General features: G+C 37.7%; 1 protein-coding gene across 2 annotated transcripts in view; it reads right to left on the bottom strand.

Annotated features, from left to right (window-relative positions):
• CABCOCO1 (ciliary associated calcium binding coiled-coil 1) overlaps positions 1-23,178 on the bottom strand; it is a 152,374-nt gene that overhangs the window by 12,286 nt on the left and 116,910 nt on the right. The window contains exons 6-8 of one of the 2 annotated variants that reach the window (XM_032423546.1): positions 19,134-19,256; positions 18,586-18,726; positions 12,301-13,399 (exon numbers count right to left, since the gene is read on the bottom strand). In XM_032423546.1, the coding sequence (XP_032279437.1) occupies positions 13,325-13,399; positions 18,586-18,726; positions 19,134-19,256 (339 nt within the window). In that variant the 3' untranslated portion in view covers positions 12,301-13,324. Of the gene's footprint in view, positions 1-12,300; positions 13,400-18,585; positions 18,727-19,133; positions 19,257-23,178 lie in introns of those variants that run through there. The other variant, XM_032423545.1, reaches the window with a different exon arrangement.

Raw genomic sequence — 23,178 nt, 5'->3', positions numbered from 1 at the left:
GAACACACTTTATGGTGGCAATCAGGCAAGAGTCTGGAGAACCCCAGAAGCAACCCATTTCTGGGCTGTTAATGAGGGGAGGTCCTAAACTGACAGGTGAAGTCTGACCCTGGCATCATTACTGTTATAAATCACGGGCTGTCCAAACAATCTAAAGAGCATCTGAAAATTTCTATGGTAACTTTTATTTTTTTCAAGTGTTGAAAAGTTCCCAGTGGCATGGCTGGTTGCCTGGACTACAGTGTTGTGTTGACAGCTCCAGTCCTTTTCCTGGCAACTGAAGACCCAGGACAGTGACCAATGAGAGGGCGGCATTCTCCTCTGAACTTTTCATTAAGCTGGTGATTCATTTTGAGACCCACATTTTATGAAGGCTGTGAATTCAATACAATGTAGCTGTTGAGGTGTCTACATTCAAATTGGATTCCATTAAGTTTATGGTGTGATTAAATGTCTGAATCATAAGGAGTCAGGGTTGATTTTATGTGCCTTCTGAAAGCACTTCTGAAGACTGGCAGCTTCGATGAGTGTAATTTGATGCATGGGGCTGGGAGAACAAACCTAAAGAGACATCAACTCAAATATAACAAGGATCTGAGAATTGAGGTGGGTGTCAAGCTCTTGGATGTACAGAGTGGGGCTGTTATTCAGCATGCATTTTTTTTTCCCTTCAGAATATCCAATTTGGGGCATTAGAGGGGACTGGGTGGTCTGCCATTACAGTGATTTTCAAACTTGAAAGTCCCTAAGTATTTTTTAAAAGATTTTATTTATTTATTTGACAGAGAGAGACACAGTGAGAGAGAGAACACAAGCAGGGGCAGTGGGAGAGGGAGAAGCAGGCTTCCCGCCGAGGAGGGAGCCTGATGTGGGGCTCGATCCCAGGACCCTGGGACCATGACCTGAGCCGAAGGCAGATGCTTAAGGACTGAGCCACCCAGGCTCCTAGAAAGTCCCTAAGTATTAATTGAGGTGCTTGTTAAAAATGCCAATTTCCAGGTCCTGCCTTCTGATTCTGAAGGGATGAAGTGAGGCGCAGGAATTTTAGACATCACTAGGAGAAACACTGATTTAATAATCATCTTAACATTTGGACAAGTGATGTGCCTCTTCCATGGTCTGGCTCACAGTTCGTGGTAAGAAAGCAAGACCCAGAACTAGATCTCTCTACTGTTTCCTCAGGGATCTTTCATCATCCAATTAGTTCTTGCTCATCCACATTGATGTTTATGATGTGGACATGGTCAGGTCTGAAAGCTACATGCGCCGTGTTAGAAAAGTAGAGAACAACATGAGGTGGCAGAGAGAATGAGCAAACGGCGTACTGCAAGTTATCAAAACTGAGTTCCAATATCTCATTAAAATTTTTGAAGTACTCCTTAACACACCAGGGTTAAATGGGAGTTTCACAATGCTTCATATATTTGAGTCAATTTTAGGCAATTTCTGGCATAAATGGTACACAAAATGCTTTCATTTCTGCATTTCTCTTTATGGATTTCTTTGACTCTAAATACATCAAATATATAGCATTTTGAAATTCTAGAACTGATGAAATTAAACACTTTTTCATTATTCTGACAATTTGCATTTATTCTTTAATTCTCTAATTTGTGAATTAGTTGATCAGATCCTTTGCAATTTTTCTACTGAGTTGTTAGCATTCTTTGTATTGATTTTAAAGAGCTGTTTATATATTAAAGTTGTTAACTCCATATCTGTCATATGTCTTGCTGAAAGTACTTTTCTATTTTTTCTTTTTTTTTTTTTTTTTTTTAAGATTTTATTTATTTATTTGACAGAGAGACCAGCGAGAGAGGGAACACAAGCAGGGAGAGTGGGAGAGGGAGAAGCAGGCTTCCCATTGAGCAGGGAGCCCGATGCGGGGCTCGATCCCAGGACCCCGGGATCATGACCTGAGCCGAAGGCAGACGCTTAACGACTGAGCCACCCAGGCGCCCCTTTTATTTTTTCTTTTTATTTCTTTTCTTTTCTTTTTCTTTTTACTTACAGTGAATTTTCTTTTACACGGAGCATTTCAAAATTTTTCTGTAGTTAAAATGATCCTTTTTGCCTGTTCTTTGTGACATTGTTTCATTGCTTTTATTTGTTAAAGCCTTCCCCATCACAAGATTAGGAAAAGAATGACATACTTTCTTTTAGCTATTCTGTAGTTTTAACATTTGCACTTGCATTTAATGCTTTAACCTGTTGATATACTCTGTAAGATGTAATATACAGAATATGAATATGTAACAAATAAACATTGTCCCTCAATTTATTGTCTCATCATCATTTCTTATAGATTTCTTTATTTTCCCATTAGCCTGTGAAAATAGAGTTCTTTTTATCCCCATTTTAGAGATGAGTGAGCTGAGGCTGAGGCAGCTGACACTGCTTTTATCTGCAGGGGGCAGATTTAAGAATGGATCTCAGGACTGAGTGACTCTAAATTCATAGACTCGGCCACCCAGGGAAATTTCACTGGAAAAAAAATTATTAATTTGATGGCTATTTTTTCCACTAATATCATACTTAAAAATATTTTAGCTTTGTCACGTTTTTAAATTGGAAAGCCTTCGCCCTTTTTTATTCTTTCAGCATTCATGTTGATCGCAGACTAGCATTCGCAATTACAGACCTTGAGATTTTCAGTGAAATTACACTTAAAAAGACATCTCTACTATATTTAAACATTGCATCTAGCAAAACACCCTGTAGGAGAGTCTTATATTTTTCTTCAGCCAGGTCCTTTACATTTCCTATTTTTACCTGAAGTACTTGGTATGTGTGTTACTGCTATGAGATTTTTTCCATTGTATTTTGGAATCCTTACTAATTTATAGAAAATCTATTTTTAATATTCATTTTAAGCCAATTTCTTATTTTTTGGAATAGTTTTTCTCATGGGTTTTCAGTAGATAAGCATATGATCTAAAAACAATAATAATTTTAGCTTTGTGTTAATTATACTTTTAATTTCTGTATGTTGTCTTATTGTAGTGGTAGGAAAAGCTCAATACCGGTGGTGAAAACAGCCAGCCAGCCAGCGTGTCTGCTTGCTTTCTGCTCTCCCTCCTCAAAATATTCATGAAATACCTACTCTGCCAGGCACGGTGCTAGATGTTGGAGACAGAGCACGGTCCCCGCCCTCCTAGAGCTATAGCCTGGACTGGGAGACAGATATTAGACAGGTCTTCATATAATTACTTCATTGCTTACTACCCTTGTCTCGTTCTTGGCTTAAATGGGAATACATCTGGTCTTTCAATTTTAAGCCAAAATGAGACATTCTTTAACATGCTGTGTTCCTAGTTTTTTAAAATCAGGGAGTTTTAGGAAAAGGCTTTTCAATGTCACCTCCTTTTACCTATTGTCAGGCATTTTATAAACAATAAACCAGAGGCACAGTGGGGTTATGCAACATGCCCGCCTTTAGGCGGTTCCTTCCGACAGAATGCTCCATGGAATCCAGCTCTAGAAGTTATCTCACTACTACATAGTCAATGTGTCCACTTACCCACTGTCATAGGCCTGCTAATGTTAAGCCTGGGAGCATTTTTAGAACAGTAGCAATTTGGGGCAGCTCTCTATGTTTGCCCTGGTCCAAACGGTACCTGCTGCCTTCTAATGGTTGCTGTAGAGAGACTCCATGCCTGCCCCAACTCTGCCCCTCTTCCAGGGGGTTGGCCCAGAAGCTGGCAAAAGGGCAATAACAGTGCAGGCTAGGGGATAGCTTAAACCTATTAGAAGCAGTGCTTATTTCTTACTAGTTAAAAAATAGTTAATATAAAATGAATGGAAACTACAGCAAAAAATTTAAGAATCACCTGTAATCTTACCGCCACAAGATAACCCCCATTTTTTTTAATGCTTTTTCTTTGCTTATCAGATTTTCTCCACAACATGCATTTCATATTAAATGATAGATTTTTCCTTTTTTTATTCAATATTATATCATAAACAATTTCCCAAGTCTGTAATTGCCTCATCTTTTTGTTTGTTCTGTTTCCTCAGTTTAGTTCTGACACATGAGTTTTGCTTTGCAATGCTCTGGTGATTCATCTGGCTATTCATTTTGAAATAGTTCTAACAAATAAAGGAGCCTATGAGGACACCTTGAATAAAGACACTTAGCTGAATCTGAAATGGCCACACTTGGTTGAATGAATGATGACCATGTCATCAAAATTTCAGCAGAAAGGAAATGGTAATAATAATTCAATATGAATCCAGCACCTTAAGAGCTGAAAAGGTTTGGTTTCAACAATTTCTACCTATTTTTAATAGACACGTTGGAATGCATTTAGCTTCTTCTATGGCAAACATTTTAAAAACCACACCCACCCATAGAGATAATAATCAGCACCAGTAGCATAATCCTGGGAAAGGAGGAAAAAATCTCTCTCTCTCTCTGTCTCTCTAAATTTGGAATTGGAAAATGCCGAGCATGGTAGGACATCCTGAAGTATGAGGTGTTGTGGAGATGGAGTAGACATGGAGTTGCCCGCTCAATAGCCATTCTTTTTTTTCTGACAGAATCTCAAATTTTCTATTCCAAACTCTGTCTATGATCTGAGCGTGTCTTTTATTTTAACTTGTAGACTATCCAAACCAGAATAATACTTCAGAAACACAGATTGGTTTTTAGGAATAAATATAGTTAATATCGATAGCATCCAACATATCAATATTTGCTCTAATGTGGGCCTTAGTGAGGTTTCTGTAGAAGTATTTAGTAAATAACTTTTATTTATTTATTTATTTATTTATTTATTTATTTATTTGAGCGAGAGAATGAGAGAGAGAGCATGAGACGGGGGAAGGGCAGAGGGAGAAGCAGACTCCCTGCTGAGCAGAGACCACGATGTGGGACTCGATCCTGGGACTCCAGGATCATGACCTGAGCCGAAGGCAGTCGCTTAACCAACTGAGCCACCCAGGCACCCTACTAAATAACTTTTAGCGAATTAAAGAGTATTTCAGCTCAGGAAATAACCTTGGCTGAAAGGAAAAACTATTAGCAAATTAATAATTTAGAGTCTTATTTATACTTTTCTTATTATAGTAGAATAATCCCTAACTAACCATAGATATTTAAAAATTTACTGGCCTTGCTTAAACTAGAAACTATTTAAGGTGTGTCCTCTCATGGGAAATTCCTGAGTGTGCAATTCATCACACTTGTAAGGCTCAGTCAATTATTTCATAGAATGTCAGTCTAGGAGGGGCCGTGGGCTTATATAAACTAAGAAGTAATTACCTTATGTAATAAAACTAAAGCAGGTCCCTAGCTAATGAATTTGCTAGTTGTTTTCCCAGTTTATAGACATTGACCCATATGAGACACAGTACATAGGCGCAAACACAGACAGACATATTCACTGAGTTAATTAGGGCACGCTAAATTGCTGTAGCAGATAGACCCCGGAATGAAGTCATCCTAAGAAGTGGTAGCTCATTTCTGCCTCATAAGACAGTCTGGACACATGATCTAGGTTGGGAAGTGTCTCCTGCAGTGGGGGCATTTAGGAACCTAGGCAGACAGTTGCTCTATTACCTTCAAAATGTCACTGTCCTCATGGCCATCCAGCAGAAAGGCGGAAGAGAGAACAAGGAGAGGTGTTGTTTGGTCTTGAGCAACACCCTCCAAGAAGCCCACTTCACTTCTGTTCACATTTCACTGGCTGCAGCTTAGTTACATGGTCACATCTGACTGCCACGTGACCTGGGAAATGGAGACCTACCATTCTGGGAGAGTGGATTCTGGTGGACGGCTTCTGACACGTATGCACGTATGTAGTGTAATGGAGCACCAGCCTGGCAAAGTCTCCCCGCTGGGTGACCCCATCCTCCCTGGTCTCTTCTCCATTCTCCCTACTGCAATTAGAATCATCTTGGCATAGCGCAAATGGGCTTGTCCTTCACCAACCACCTCCAAATCTCTTGAAACCTTTCAATAACTCCTCATTGTATTTCGGACAAAGACAAAACTCTTTATCCTGACATACAAGGCTCTGCATAATCCAATTTCCACTTACCTAAGCATTTTCAGATTTGGAAAATGCTCCCACTCATTTTCGAGGCCCAGGCCACACCCGCTGCTTTTCACAGTCTCTACTTCCTGTGTTCTCTTTTCACAGAGACTTCACACTTGCTGTTCCCTTGGTCTGAGAACTCTTTTCTCCCCTCTTTGCCTCATTAGTGCCTACTGATCTTTTAAATGTGACTCTCCCAGTGGAACCTTCCTTGATTTGCTCATAATCCTCTAAATAAGCTCTCACTGCAGGAGTTTATCTTTTTTTTTTATAGCATCCATTATAGTTATGCTTTTATAATTGCTTGTGTGACTGATTAAAATCTACCTCTCCTGATAGACTATAAACTCCATGACGTCAGCAGTTATGTCTGTTTTAGCTTATATGTGCTCAGTGTCACTTCTTACCCCCAGAAGATACTTACTAAACATGTGTTGAACATAAGGAGGTTTGAATGAATGAATGAATGATCTGTATTCTAGTTTGGGTCCTGCCACAAATTAACTATGATCACCAAGTTTTCACTTGTCAGGGCTCAGTTTCTTCATTGTGACAGGGTTGAATTAGATGATGTTCAAGACCTTCAGCACCATGGTCCTGTGGTCCTACTATTTGAAAATTGAATCCTGTGGGTCATCATGTTTGTCCAATCACTCAGTTACATTTCTTTAACATTTTTTAAATTTTTTAATTTTCTTAAATTTTATTTTATTATGTTATGTTAGTCACTATACAATACATCATTAGTTTTTGACTCTGAGAAACAAACTCAGTTACATTTCTTAAGCAGATGCAACAAGTTCTGGATCTGGCAAGGTAGAGTGAGAACACTTCTTATTGTTTCATTTTGAATTTCAGCACAAACGTTAACTATATCCTAACCCATGAAACCCAGTAACAACTGAAAAGAGGACTGGATAAGGTTCATGAAAAATAATAGTATCAGTTATTATGCAGAAAAAGATAAGGAAATAAAAGGCAGAAACATTTTGTTGATCACTGTAAGATTAACTTCTGTCTAGGGTCGGAAGATGAGCACCATGTTACTTTTATTCTGGTTGAATTTAAAACTTGGTTTTAGAAAGGTCATGTATTGACAATGCATTCATATAAAATTTCATTGGGATATGAACAGGGGCTTCCCCCCCTTTTTTTTGATTTTGAGATTGATATTTGATAAAAAAAAATTAATATCCAGGCTTTTTTAGCCTTTTTCTGTGTGTGACATAATGGCAGGAGATCATTGCCATGCCCGATTTCAAGTTGTTGGATATCACTTATGTTTCATCTATCTAATCTATCATCTATCCTCTCTCTATTTAAAAACAGCTATAAGTCAAGGAATGCTCATTGAGAGAAGTCTTAGTAGGATCTAGAGGAAATTGACCTCTTTGAGAACAGCTTGAGAGACTGGGACCATTCTATAAATAGTTGATGTCTTTATTGAAGGTTAGCTGATAGACCATATTATATGTTATATTGCAGAGTTGGGTATTAAAAGGAACCCATATACCCTCTGCTTTTATGAGTAATGCACGTTTTTAGAAAGTATCAAAATCTACCACAGAACTGAGAAGGTAAGTTTAGGCCCAAGACTGAGGATGTTTGCAATTTCTCTAAAAATGGGATATATCAGTTTGACCTTCTTTATGAGCATTTCTTTTTCCTGCTAGTTTGCAAGATGGCTACATCTTATTTTTCATGTGTCACTAGGAAGGGGATGTCACTACAACAGTGGTGAAATTTAACTAGGGGCATCTTTCCTTCTAATTTTGTTTTGACTGAGATTCTTTAAGTTAATACATGATTTTTTAAAAGTTTGATATACAGAAAAATTGATCAGATAGTACAGAGACTTCTAGTATACTGTTTCCCTCCCTCCCCACAGTTTCTCCTATTATTACTAATTATTACTGTTATTATTAGTCTTGCATTAGTGTGGCACATTTGGTACAATTAATGAACCAATATTGATATATTTTTATTAAGTAAAGTTCATATTTGTATTTCTTTAGATACCCTTTTTCTGTTTCAGAATCACATCCAGGATTCCACATTTTATTAGTTGTCATGTGTCCTTAAGCTCCCTCTGGCTATGACATTTTCTCACACTTTTCTTGTTTTTGATGACCTTTATGTTTTTTTTTTTTAAAGATTTTATTTATTTATTTGAGAGAGAAAGTGAGAGTCAGAGCAGGAATGGAGGGGGAGGGGCAGAGGGAGAAGGAAAATAGACTCCCCGCTGAGCAGGGAGCCTGATGCAATCTGGGGCTCGATCCCAGGACCCTGGGATCATGACCTGAGCCGAAGGCAGACGCTTAACTGACTGAGCAGGCACCCCTGACCTTGACAGTTTTGAGTACTACTGATCCGGTATGTTGTAGGCTCTTCTACTGGAATTTGCCTGATGTTTTTCTCATGATTAGTCTAGGGTTATGGGTTTTGGGGAAGAAAGTACTATTTTCATCAACTCATATCAAGTGTATATGCCATCGACATGATTTTTGACTATTGATGTTGATATTGATTATATGGAGGAAGTAGCATTTGTCAGGTCTCTTAACTGTAAGGTACTCTCTACATACTGTATTCTTAGAAAGAAGTCACTATGCACAGCCCACACTTAATGATGGCAGTTATGCTCCTCGTCTTTTGGAGTAGAGTATCTACATAATTTGTTTGAAATTCTTTTGTAAGAGAGATTTGGACCAAGATTTCTTTTAAGGAGATGGGCTTATTTGAGTTTTGGGCTATCCCAATAAGTATTTTGTGGTTATAATTACGTGTATATTTTTTAGATAAGGCAATACGACCATGGCAATGTGACAGAGTGGGAAAGGTACTAGATTCGGAATACGAGGGTCTGAGGTCGCAGAGCAGCCAGGTACTTCCCAGAAGTGAGACGTGGGTACACCTGTCTTCCCTGAGAGCTGCTTTGTGTGATCAGAGGTTCTACCTGGCAAGTCACCTCACTTGCTAGCCTCGCTGCCTGGAACAGATGTTCCCTGGTGTGGTCCATGGCTGGTTCCTCCTACCCTGGTCTCAGCTCGAAAGCCACCCCTTCCAAGCAGAGTTCTCAGAGCACCGCAGGTAAAAGTAGCTCTCCCACACCCCGGAACCTTCTATCCCATGGCTTTGTATTAATTATTAGCATGATTTATTGTTATCTAAGATCCTCTTATTTCTTCCCTTGTTTATTATCTGCTTCTAGATTATAAACTTCATCAATTCCATGAACTCCAGCAAGTCAAGGACCTTATCTGTCTTGTTTCCTTTGTCGTAGCTAGACAGTGCCCTGAATATATTCAAAAGAACAAACAAACATCAAATGACCCTTGGAGACATCTGCACTGAACATTCTTTGAAGCTAAAAATTAAGTAAAATAACACAAAACTCTTTGGTGACTCAAACCAAGAGGAAAGATAAGCCAATCTCCACTGCTGGTACTTCCATGAAAAAAAGAGGGATCCTAAAAACAAAAGAGATTTTTAGTATTCTTTCTTTGTTTTGGAATTTGAATTCCAATAAGATGGTATTATTTTGACTTAGATTACTTTTTGCTTGGGAAACTTAAATTAATAGGTATTTTGGCTGCCACGAAGGAGTACTGACTTCTCTTATTTAACAAATCAATGTCCAGGAAAAAAAAAAAAAGACTTTGATGTCCAGAAGAGGGACGTCTTCCTGAGGCTCTCTGAAATTTGAGATGTCAGAAGTATTTCTCCTCTACAATTGTTGGGAAAAGGAGCACGTTTATTCTCTAGGGGAACTGAAGCATAATGAAATGCAATCTAAGAACATGCAAACTTATTATCTACCAGGATGGTTGAATGGTTCCAATCAAATGGAGGATAGAAATAGGGGCTTTATATTCGGATTTTGGAAAAATGACTCCACAGCTATATTTAGGCTCAACAGTGCCTGCAAATACCTGAAATTGTGGCAGTCTGTGGCTTGTTCATAACATAATGAATATATTTTCCCTTTGAAACTTATCATGGAGGTGAGGAAAAAAGTGCCCCAAATTATTCCTGCAGACGGAAGAATGATATCTTACTGTGGATGCTAAGAGAAAGATTGCTGCTTGTCTAAGTAATAGGTTGGTGTTGGTTTTTAATTGGCTCTTCAGAAGCCTGCCTCTGTGTCAAAGACTGCTTCGAGTAGGTGAACCTTGTGACTTCAGAAAGTCAAAATTTTTCTTTATTTCTCTCACTCGTAGGAATTGCTAAGAAGTAGAGCTTAGCATCATTAGCGGTAGGAATCCTTTTATGAAAATACTATTTTCCTTGTCTCCATGGATAGAAGTCCTAGCACCAGGGAGATGACATTTTAAAAAATATGAATCTGATGTTAATTGCTATTTAAAATTTATCAACAAGTTTCCATTGCTATTAGCTTGAAAATGAAATTCTGTAGTGTGGTCTATGGGACCCTGCGAAAGCTTTGACTGTGTCTAAATTGTTCAGCTTCTCCTTGTGTCCCAGGGACTTTGCACTGTCTGAATTTCCTCTTCCTTCACCTTCTTCTGTCTAGTTAATTCTAGGTACCCCTCAGGTCCTAGCCCAAATGTCAAAACCAGTGGGACATGTCGTGACCTCCCAGACTCCTTTGTTCAATACTCTCATAATTCCCCAAAGCTTGTCCTTATCACAGTTAGTATTAACTATTTCCCCTACTAGATCATTAGGGCAGAGACCATGTCTGTTTGGCTCCCTACTCAATGCCCTGGTACATAGTAGGTACTCAATGCTATATACTGGATAATGAATAAATGAGTGAATGAAAGGAGCTGAGTTATACTTTCCTTTCTTGCATAACTTTTCTAAATACTCAATATGCTAACAATAGTGTGTTCCTTTATTATAACTAATAACAAAAAAGAAAGGCCAGTTTTCACTTTGTTTCATATTGACAATGAGATAGCTCAATGAAGATAAAGGTGAAGAATGTGGGTTTTATGATCATAGATACCTCAGTTCAAAACCTGTTTCTACCACTTACTGGCTGTGCGATCATGGGAAAAGTACCTAAAATTTTTCTGTGTTCCAGTTTCCTCATCTATAAAATAGGTCAGACCTGGGCTTAAAGCCCTGATCCATCAATTACTAATTGTGCAACTTGGTTCAAGTTAATAATTTCTCTAAGCTTCAGGCTCCATAACAGGTACAATCATACATGAGGCTAATAATACCTATCCTTCTCTGCCTTAGGGTTATTAGGAGGATTAACCACACACACACACACACACACACACATGCATTTGTTTGTAAACATATAAACGTTGCTCAATCTGTGTGGAGTAAGAAGATAAAAGCAAATGAACACAACAGTGTGACATTATGTTCTACTTATCAGAATACCAAAGATAAAAAGTTGGCCAATGCTTGTTGGTAACAATGTAAAGAGAGATAGATATTCTCATTTCACTGTTGGTGAAATATCTTTGAAAGGCACTAAATTTGACCTAGAAATTTCCCTTCCTAGGAATTCATCCTACAGGTATAATCATACATGTTCATAAAAATGGCAATGTAGCGTTGTGATAGTAAATTACTGGAAGCAATAAAAAGTTCATCAATAGGACTAGTTAAAAAAGTTATGGAATTGATAAAATGAAATACTGTATGGTCGTTAAAATGCATTGATAGGGAATTATCTCCAAAATATTTGATGAAAGGAGCAATGTAAAGAACAATGCAAATTATGTTAAAAATAAAAAGATCACTCTATACAAGCATCCAATTATTTAAATGGATAAAAAATACTTCTCCAAGAATTTACTGGGGGGTGCCTGGGTGACTCACTCAGTTGAATGGCTGCCTTCAGCTCAGGTCATGATCCTAGGGTCCTGGGATCGAGCCCCGCATTGGGGTCCCTGCTCAGTGGGGAGTCTGTTTCTCCCTCTCCCTCTGCAGCTCTCCCTCTTGTGCTCTCTTTCTCTCTCTGTCAAATAAATAAATAAAATCTTAAAAAAAAAAGAATTTACTGGAAGCCATGGTTGCCTCATGGGGAGAGAAATGGGGGTACCCAGCTTCGGTGAAATTTATTTTTCATTGTCTACACTTTGTTGTTGTTGTCTTTAACTAAGTGTGTATATTCCTTTATCAACTCAAATTAAAAAGAAAAAGATTTTATTTATTTATTTATCAGAGAGATAAAGAGAGAGAGAGAGAGAGTATAAGCAGGGGGAATGGCAGGCAGAAGGTGAGGGAGAAGCAGTCTAAGAAGGGAGCCTGATGTGGGACTCCATCTCAGGACTCTGAGATCATGACCTGAGCCGAAGGCAGACGCTTAACCGACTGAGCCACTCAGGCACTCCTGAACTGGAAACTTCTGGAAGGAACTCTCCCCTTCCTAGTAATGCTCTCCATTCTCAAATACTCTGAAGTTAAGAAATTTGGAAAGGACCTAGCTAGTAATTAATTTTATTTATCCAACCTGAAACAATCAGTTGGCAAATAGATATTTTTCTTCTAAAATCATATTTTAATAAAGGTATTTAAAGGCTTGAGATGTTTTCAATCATTCTACTGCAATATAATGGTTAATTTGAAGAGCTCTGTGAGTTTGATTTGTATTTAAGATTTTTACAATCTATATATAGGTTGGTCTTTAATAACCATTTATACATTGCTTCTTTTTATATAGGTCATGTATTCTCCTGGGAGAGTAACAAGATTAGAAATAACAAATGCAGTACAGAATAAATTAAAGTGATTCAAACTGCATTATATAATTTCAGAAAATTAGTTTCACACTGAAACATTTAAATAAGAAAACCAAGTGATTTAAGGTGGGGGGGGGGACCATAGTGTATGCATTTTAATTGCTATTGTTAGCAAGTTTTATCCTTGGCAGTGTGGTATCTGTTCACAGGGCTCCAGTAATATGACAGCTCACTGGGTCAATATGGATAAAATTATTATTATTTTTCCTTATTTAAAAATGTTGGCTTCACTCTCCCTGAAGATGAATAGCATTTATTAGTCAAAATGTCAAAGGGGTATCGTAAAAGTAATTGTATTTTTATATATAATTCTCCAAACTCTTGTATACAAAATGTTCTTATTACACTTAGTGCCATAAATTTGGAGGCTGTTACGGGACAGGAGATAGCAAAATGGGGGCCAATACTTTTCTAATTAGTTAGGATAATAAAATGTAAGGCTTGGTTTTCCTCTCCCAACGAAATGAAGGAGATATATGCTGCTCTGGAGAGTCTACTATTCTGGCTGGTTGTGTTTGTTTCTGTGAAGTTTAGCATCACTCTCCTTGTACTGAGTCCTCAGGCCTTTTTCAATTTTTCTATTCGTGCATTAAAGGCCTCTTCCTGTATTTGCAGCTTTTCGTTTATCTCGGTCTGTGAAGACAATCATAAAAAAGTGGTTATGATGGAGCTATCTTTTGCTGCACATTGTCTTTGTGGTTTTGACATACTATAGTGCCTAAAGACAGACATTATCCCTCACACACCTTCCTGTTTTGCAGACAGAGCCGTGTTTCAGCCTGTAGTGATGTGATAACACTTTATCATATTTCTCTGCACATTCCCGATGTATAGCATGGCTGCTATGAACAGGAAGTGGTATTTGGACAGCCATTTTTCACATAGCCTTGTGCTGGAAGATAGGATAATTTATCTGTATTTTCAGACGGACTTTACCAATAAGCACCGAATCAGAATAACTGCTCTGGGCTCAGTTAGTGCGGTGTTGTGTGTCCCCCCACCCCTTTGCAATGATGTTTTTGTCTCCTGTATAAATACATTCTAAACGGGATCTCAAAAAACTTCTGTTATGAAATCACAACACAAATAATCTCACAATTAGAACAATTCTCATAATTAAGAATATTCATCAGACATTATAACTCTTGGAATTATGCCACTTTGTGGTATAGTTTGGGTAGAAAAAAAGTACGTGATTGCTGACAGGTTTTAGTGTTTGCCGCAGCTGTGATAGCATTTAGCCTCTGGCAGTGATATTCTCTGGGCTGACGTTGCTACCCGCAAAATTCCAGAAATCCTTCCACGTTATCTGAACATTAGTAGTGCCGGAAATGTCTTCCTTTTTTTCATGATGGGTAATAAAATTATGTATAGAGAAGCCAGTGGTGAGCGATGTGGCAAAACTGGTGTTTTGTTTAGGTGATTTAAAAAACGTTTACGAGTGTATGAGGAGTAGTTTATACACATAACTATTAATAAGCAATTTGAAGTTTAGAATGTTAACGTCTATAACATAATTTGATGTCTTCGGGGTAACCGTATTTTGAGAAACTTCTGTTATTTCAATTTATACAGAATAAATTTAAAAAATCAAATACTGTTTTGGGCTACATATAAATTTTCATTCTTATTTATTTATTTATGAGTGTAACTGTAATAGATAGTTTTGAAGTGTACATTCTGGTTACCTTATCTGATGAGATTTTGTTTCACCTTCATGGTAAGAATCAATATTTCTGAAAAGATCACACTGGTGTCAACAATTCTGGATCCTTACGTGAGTACCCATCTTTTTGATTCACGTTTTTTTATTGTTGTTTTTTAAAGATTTATTTATTTTAGAGAGAGAGAGCATGCATGCGTGAGGTGGGGCAGAGGGAGAGGGAGAGAATCTCAAGTAGACTCCCTGCTGAGCGCGGACTTGACGTGGGGCTCCATCTCACCACCCCAAGATCCTAACCTGAGCTGAAATCAAGGATACGGCGCTTAACCAACTGAGTCACCCAGGCGCCCCTGGCTCAAGTTTTATCAAGCCCTAGATGAAGCTCTGGCCTCTGGCTTCTCATTTTTTTCATTTTTCCTTTCTTGGTGGTTGGGTGGAGGAGGCAAGGAAGAATGAACATCGTCCTCCAGGTTACAAAGGAACTCTGTCATTTTTCAGGAATCACTAATCCCCTTGGTCATGGTTTTAGTAGAGGTGGAAAGAACATTGGTCTAGGAGACGGAGACATAGGGATTAATTTAGTTATGTAGCCTTGGACAAGTCACTGAGCCACTTTGGGGATTAGTTCTTATCTGAAAAATTAAGTAGTTAAAATTAAGTATGTTAACATTATATGCTAACTTTTAAATTCATAATTCCAACTCTTAATTTTCTGATATATTCACCAATGTTATATTTCAGTAATACAGCCTTGTGAAAGATTTTTAAAATACGTTGCTCTTGCTTCTTTCTGGCGTGCAACCTATTAGACCATATAGGAATTGAAACGGGTTTGAAGAAATAATCTTGTCACAATTCCAAAGGATTGAGAAGCACCACTCTAACTAAACAGTTAACTCTTCCCACTTTCAATTAATGTGTTCAATGTCCACTAATAATTTCCTTTCTTTCAACTAAGGACATAGATACTATCATCTCCCAGCTTCTGTTTCATGGTGTCACCAGTGTTTGCACATTAACTTGGAGGCCTTTCTGGTATTTCACTGAAACAAAATTCATCGACACAGGTGTGGGCTTGCGGGAGAAGGTTCGTGAGGGTAAGGTGCATGCCGAATAGTGCTGTGTGCTGACAGAGGAGAGCTACATTTCAGATCTCTAGCCTATGGTGATCGGTACTTCGGTTCAGACCCAACCAGCAGAGCCTGGACGAAAAGCCTCCTGCTCTGGTCAAGAACAAGGTTGTCATTAGTCTACCATGTCTCCTTGTTATTCCTCGGAACACTGCTGAGCAGATTAGCTATCCCACCAACCACTAGCATAGGAAAAGTTTCTATTGCCTTTAAGGGAAGAATGGAAAACCCATGACCTGGGCTCAATAGTCTCTCACTGACCACTACCTTGAGGTATTCTCCCACTCAGCTTTTCTAACCTGGAAATTCAAGTTGACCTAAAAATACCTATAGTCCTAAGATGGCAAACTTCCCTCAAGGTTTTTACATTATTTTACCCTGTTGCTTAGGGCCAACAGCCAGCATTTAATGTAAGAATTTAGTGTTAGTATTCATATTTTTCTGAAACGTAATTCTTTAAATATATTAAAGTTTGCTCCATTGGGTATAATTTTATTATACAACTCAGGGCCAAAATAATTTCATTTTGAATGTATCTTTAAAATTAAAATACCTAAACTATATAAGCTTAAAATGTTTGCTCTATTCAGTATAATTTTAATTAATATCTCAGGGCCAAGATAACTTCATTCTTAATAAATCTCTAGAACTATAAAGTTCGTCAATGGGAAAGTAAGTGGATTAACATAAAAAATATAAAGATTCACACTACATTCTCTGAAATTTCTGAATTATAGAAAGGGAAAAATGCCTGAAACCACACTGGAGAAGGAGCTCTAAAAACTGTATTCAAAACATGAATTCTCAACTGCCTTTTCCTCCAAAAATTATAATAACAGCATGGCTCTTAAATAAAGGAGAAAAAAAAAAAACTATTGGAAAATTGAAAACATCTTGCAAAAACTAATTCATTAAATGGTCCTACAGCAAGTCAGCGTGTTCCTACACTGACCACTGACATGTGGCTACCTTTGAACAGGGATGCTGTAGTTTTAAGAGCCAGCAACATTGGAAGGCAGGGTTTAGAAGGGGAAAATAACTTACCTATCTAAAACAGGGGAAAAAATTTAGGTAGGCAGAGAGTAATTAAACTTGGGACTTGACCAAGACACAAGGGTAAACACTGAAATCGTGCCATACCACCGGAGTATTAAAGTCCAAAGTAGTCTGGTTGTGATATTAGAGGTTGTGTGGTTTTTGCGGATAACACTGGGATTGGAACGAGAATCCAGGTCACAGCTCCCATTCAGGGTCTTTCAACAGTTTCTGACCCTGGAAACACTGGATAAATGATTTAGTCTTTCCGTGTCTATCATTTTTCAATTTATTTATCAGGGAAGTGCCTGGCTCATTCTCATGTAGTTTACCAGGATTATTGAGAGAAAAGACATAAAGGGGTTTGCTAGAACTTGAGACATTGTATAAATCCACATCATCAAGCCATTTTATTGAAAAATTGGCAGTAATTTGGCCCAGACTAATGTCCATGAATCCACTTAAAATGGAAATGATTGTGGCACCTAAAGGATCTGCATCCCCCACCTCTGGTCCAAGTCCTTTCTATGCCTAATTGCATTTAGACGAACAAGCTAATGAACTTCCAGGCGCAGCAAGGTTGGCTTTAGGCCAAAGGGACAATAACACACATATACAGCAATCATATTCTTTCTGTTATAGAGTAGTGGTATAAATGTTGCAAACTCTAACAGTAAAAAAAAAAAAAAATTCAATGAACAGTTAAAAATATACTGCTCACTACATGGAACATGGCCTTGGTAAAGATGTTTTCAATTTTGGGGGTCTGCAAACAATTCTATTACTGTCTAGTAGTTCCTCAGCAATAATTTCAGAGCTGCCGGTTGGCAAAGGAGCCCAGGGCCATGATTATACATAAACTATATTTAGATGAAATGTTATCAAATCTAAAAAGGAGATATGTTCTGAACTCAGTTTAATTCAACTGCACTCTGCCCTTCCACACAGTAACCAGTTATTACATTCATGGGATTGTTAACAATAAAGCTTTGTGTAAAACGTGTTCTACCACTATTTCTGGTAAACACTAAGCACCCCTTATTAAGCTGAGGACTTTGGCTGATTCTGTTGGTATCAAATCATTAAATGTTATATAAATAGTGCATTGAAGTTTGATGATTAGACAAGTAACAAGGTATGCTTATGCCAAGCTAATCTTTTGCTCTTTCTAAATTAGTTGTTAATATAGTGTGCTTTTTATATATCATCTTATGTTCAGATAACAATTAAATCTTTCCCTGAGATGCATTAATATTTTAAACATGTAGTATGTTGTTCTATTGATTCATGGTCATTTCTACAAGAAATCGTAAATCTTCTTAAAGTATGCAATTCACTTATTTAACCATTTTGCCTGAAAAATGATGCAAGTCTTTGTGTTGAGGTAGAGATGGGTTTTTGTTTTGTTTTGTTTTGACAGGAAAAAAAGGTTAGACATAAAGTTAAGCTGACTGATCCATGAGTGGCAGTTGCTACCGGGATGGCTGTCCCATCACCATTTCCAGGCAGCCTTTGGTGTGTATTGCTTAGCTATTAGTGGTATGTAAAAAGGAACAAACTCTCTGAGAGGGAGTTCAAGGATTTGAAGGCCTCTCTTTAGAAATTTGGTGGGAAGACTTACCTAAGAATTATGGTTGATCTTCTGTGTTTGCTGTTAGAAAGGTACTCCATTTACTCTTGCATGAGCCATGTTTACAGTATGACGGGCATGAAGTTTTTACCATTTTACTTTTTGGGTTTTCATGACGGATGATTGTGGAAACTGGCAACACACCCCACTCTAGGTGCTGTTGGGGAACCTGTTTCGTGTGATCTTATTGAGTCTCAGATGACTCAACTGTGAATTATGGGAAGATGTGAAATTGAAGTCCTCCATCATAAGCATCACTCTTGCTGGCAGAGTGTGGGTAGTGTTTATAGACATTAAGGCTCAGGTTGGCTAATTAACCAGTAATAATAAAGTAAGTGAGCACACTATCAAGGCTGAGTACCTGAATGCCGATTAAAATATCATCTGTGACTTGATCCAGAACTGCTTTTATATCTTTGATGGTGAAACCCACTAAAGGATCCACGTCGGAAGTGTTGGCTTCTGACTGGGATTCCTCAGGGCCTTGTTCTTGATCCAATCCCTGGAATATTAAAAATAAAGAACACTCAGGTGACTTCTGGAACATTCAGTGATTTATATGTAACCTAAAACTTCCCCTGGGTACTTTTCTACAAGGAATGATGTTGATCTGGAAGAAGATTTTGATTGGATGTTATCCTGCATTTCTGTTATTCATGAGCATCAGGACAGATCAAGTCATGGTGCTGCTAATCAGTGCTTACTTTGAGGAAAGTGGAAGTGGAGAGATTGAAATTGCTGAGCCATCCTCAGCTGGCCCACCAGCAAGTCAACCCTAAAAGAAATATTTATACTGAGCTGGGAAAAATCAGAGGGAAAGAAAATGGAAGAGCATTTGGTTTTTTCCCTCCTGCCCATAGAGAATAAAATGCTGAGACAAGGTGAATTAAGAGACAGAAGGAAACCTACCTTCATTTCTGTATTCAATGTTGGAGGTGGCTCTATGAATGTTGAATAAATATCAGATGAGATTCCTTCTTCTAGAGGATCTGGAAAGAGACCACGTGAAGCCTTGACAACCTCTAACACTTGCTGGAGGGGAAGAAAAGAGCTGTATCATGGTGACTAACCACAATTTCGGCCAATTCATTCATTTCCCTTTCTATATTGTAATGAATATATAGTATATAATACACAGCACATATTATATAACATATATCATACAACCTATTATCAATTAAATTAATTAAAATTATATGATAGTATATAATTATGTATAATTAATGTGCATATAATTTTATATAAGTGCATATGCATATATATAGTGCCAAGTCTATTATATTTTAAGTGCTATTTCCTCTGAATGCTTGACACCACTGCCCTCTTAGTTCTCTTTTGCTTTTTGCTCTCTGTATCTCTGTATCTGATAATTAGCATTTTATTCTTCCCACTGTCTTATTCTCTTTCTATACTATGTGGCTTAGGACTTCATTTTTAAAAAAATTTTTTATTGTTATGTTAATCACCATCCATTACATCATTAGTTTTTGATGTAGTGTTCCATGATTCATTGTTTGTGTATAAAGGACTTCATTTTATACTGTCTTGATCTTTAAATGTTTTATGTGTCAGTGTTCCCTTCCTGTTGCCTACAAGCTCTCTGTAGGTAGAGACCGTGCTTTAGATCCTCTGTATACCTTCTCCAGTTCTGGCAGAGTTTGGGTGCTTGAAACATTCACCAACAGCCTAATCGTGATCAATGTTACTCAGCAGAGTGTGGCCATTCTTGGGGGCAATGGCAAAGTGGCCACCGAGAACTTGGTGATGAGGACAATAAAGACTCTGAAGGTTAATGCATAAAGCCAGGACACTATGAATCAGAGAGGAGATCTGCAAAATCAACCAAAAACACAGAGGGTGAGGCAAGACCTCACCGTGAGCACTTCGGAATTTTGTAGCAAGTGTGTAAATCTGAGGGAGGGCGATGGTTGGTCAACACTGGAAATGAAGAAACGGGAGTCAAAGAAGTCAACTTAAGCAGTGTCCATCCCACTGTGACTTGAAGGTGAGAAAGAGAGGAGGGTACTGATTACAGCAAACATCTGAATCATTTAATTAGTTCCTCTTGTTCTGATTCTGTGTTTAACAAGCAACATCTTGATCATAATTTGACTTCCCATCTCCATTGATCTATAAAGACGTACCCTGCTCAGTGCTTTGATCTTCACGCCTATTACATTCCTCACTGTACATTGGTATGTTGATGTTCTCATTTATACAGTGAGCTTGCTTTTGAGGCCCAGAGGTGAAGCCACCCACCATGTGCTGACAAAGACAGACCCTGAACATACATGTTTAAAGACAAAACTCTGGAAATGCATAAAATCACCAGCTAATTACCATCCTACGGGACTTGGAAAAACCTGAAATCATCATCCATTCCTTTCTAACTTCTCCACAATATTTCAAGTTAACTTACCTGTTAAACATGTGATCATGTATAACTTATAGGTTGTAATGTTTCATCGTTTGAATATTAATAATGTTTTTTTATTTAGATAGGTTTGGGAATGTCCTGAAAGCTCAAGCTATTGCTTGGTCATCCCAGTGTATTTTGCATTGAATTCATATTATTAACTTTAATTCAATTTTATAGGAAGCTGCTGCTTAGTATAAATATAGAGAAGAACTGAAGTGTTAGGACTCTGTAGTCAATGCAGTTTGGAAACCAAGTGATTAAATGGTTGGCTCAAGGTCAAATCATCACTTAGTGCCCGGGCTGGGAGTTAAACCCTGCTGTGCCAACTTCTTGTCCTGGCCAGTTTTCAGTATCCATGTCATCATGTTGCCATACTTGGAAATTATTATTATTAATCACTTAATCTCTATTCTGTTAGATGACATCATTCCAGATTGTTCTTCTTAAGTTGACTAAATGTTAATCAAAATAGAATCTAAAAAAAATATATATAAGAACAATTCTTTTCTGTCATCATATTCATGTCATTTTTTCCCCTAAATGGGACATACAAACATTTTCTTCTTCCCACAAAACTATTTGTACCTTTTTTCATCATGCTTGTTTTTCATCCTCCCACACCTTATATTGCTCTTTATTTTACCAAGCTAGGAAAATGAAACAGCTAAATATAATTTAGTGTCCTTTGCAACATTATCAGTAAAATAAATAAGCTGCACATGGGAATCTAGAGACGAGGGCAGATGATGTGTGGTACAGACTTTCACAGAGGGTGAGGAATAGGAATTTGGGGGAAGTGGTGCTGAGTTAGCCATTGGAAAGCAGAGAGAAAGGAACCCAATAGGGTTTACTGCATTTACCGTAGACCCAGAGAAAGAAAGCATGAGCAAATCTTCAAGGTAAAATATTTCTTTTAATGAAGCAGAATTTTATTTTGTTGCTCTTGCCAAATTTGTCTTGCAACTCTGCTTTTCTACACTCAGGCTCTTTCTGCAAATTGTCTCTGTGCCCTTGGTGGAAGTTCTCAGCAGATGGCCTCCGCGTCCTGGTGGTAGCCGATTCCCCCCGCCTCCCCTTGTGCCCTTTTTTCCATCGGATCATACACGTGAGTGCAAGCAGATATTTGTGTGCAAGTTTCGTCCCTCACACCTCTGTGGTCCACGTTTCTTTACAAGGCTCATCTGAACTACTTGCCAACTATCCACTTTTCCTGGTCTTTGGCATTGGTTGTGTGTGTGTGTGTGTGTGTGTGTGTGTGTGTGTACTGGGCACATACTCGGGAACTTGGACCACTCCCAGCCCCACATTATTATTATTTTTTTTGGTGGAGTGAAACTCCTGTTTATCCCAAGAATCTCTTTTGCTTGATTTTTATGAATATAGCTCATAGCTCATACAGGTATTCATTTGATTTAATTCCTGCACAAAAACTGGGGGTGAGAAGTTCTTCAGAGTGTTTTGCATACTATCAGTGAACCAGATCATAGCTACATTTTCCTCTTTCACAGAGAGTTACATTTGGCTTTCTTACTAAGATACTACAAAGGAAAGAAATGTCCCAGTTTCAGATGGGGGTAAATATAAAGTCATCTCATTAATAATAAGAAGGCATACTGTCAAATATACAGTTTGAAATAAACCTGGTGCCAGAAGCATCATAGTGATTTTTCCCCCCATTAAGTAATCTTTTTAAAAAACAAGTTTAAGGAAAATTAGAATCAATAATTGTGGTGAGAGCACAGAGCCAGCAAATATGTTTAAATGAAACCGTCTGATGCAATACTTTCTTAAAAAAATACAATTAGGCCTTTGTATTTTTTTTAACAAAACCTCATGTTTTACAACATCACTGGTTCTGTAATAAAATCTATTTAAAACAGAAAGACATGGTCAGCTTTATTAAGTTAGATTTTCTGAAAGAACGTTATAATTTCCTCAAGTCTATGAATAGTTGGGGCAAATTAAATAAAGCTAGTTTTATAACTATTTTATACATTCCTGTAGCATTGTAATTGTCTCATATTTTTTTCCTCAAAAGTCTAATATGTTACCTCTTAAACCTAGGAAAATAAAAACAGAAAAAGGATCAAGTATGTTTATTAAAAAAATGCTCCTATTTCGTACCCTGATTTAGCAAGCACCCTTTCTTCTTCTCTAAGAGAATAGCACCCATAATCTTCAGATCAGGAAACAAAGGAAAAGACTTTAAGTGACTTGCCTGAGGCCTAATGCTGAGATTAAAAATCAGGAGTTTCTGATTATACACATACATCCATTTGGCCAAATGATTGGTTTTGCTTGACTTTCAAATACCCCCTAAATATTACTTTGAATGTAAAGCAATAAATGTGTTTCTCTTGCCATTTTTGAATGCTTGCACACAAATGGATATAATAAAAACAATCATGTTGTTCCATGTGAATACCATTTATATTTTTTCTGATAATGAGCAGACCATTTGAACCAAGGTGAGTACATTAAAAGCTCTAATAAAGAAGAGAATAGATTTCTAAACAGAATAATGGACTGTTAAGT

The sequence above is a fragment of the Phoca vitulina genome, unplaced genomic scaffold (genome assembly GCF_004348235.1).
Source record: "Phoca vitulina isolate PV1807 unplaced genomic scaffold, GSC_HSeal_1.0 scaffold29, whole genome shotgun sequence".
NCBI classification, from domain to species: Eukaryota; Metazoa; Chordata; class Mammalia; order Carnivora; family Phocidae; genus Phoca; species Phoca vitulina.
The sequence above is the reverse complement of the archived record's forward strand: the minus strand, read 5'-3'. Positions and strand labels throughout refer to the sequence as shown.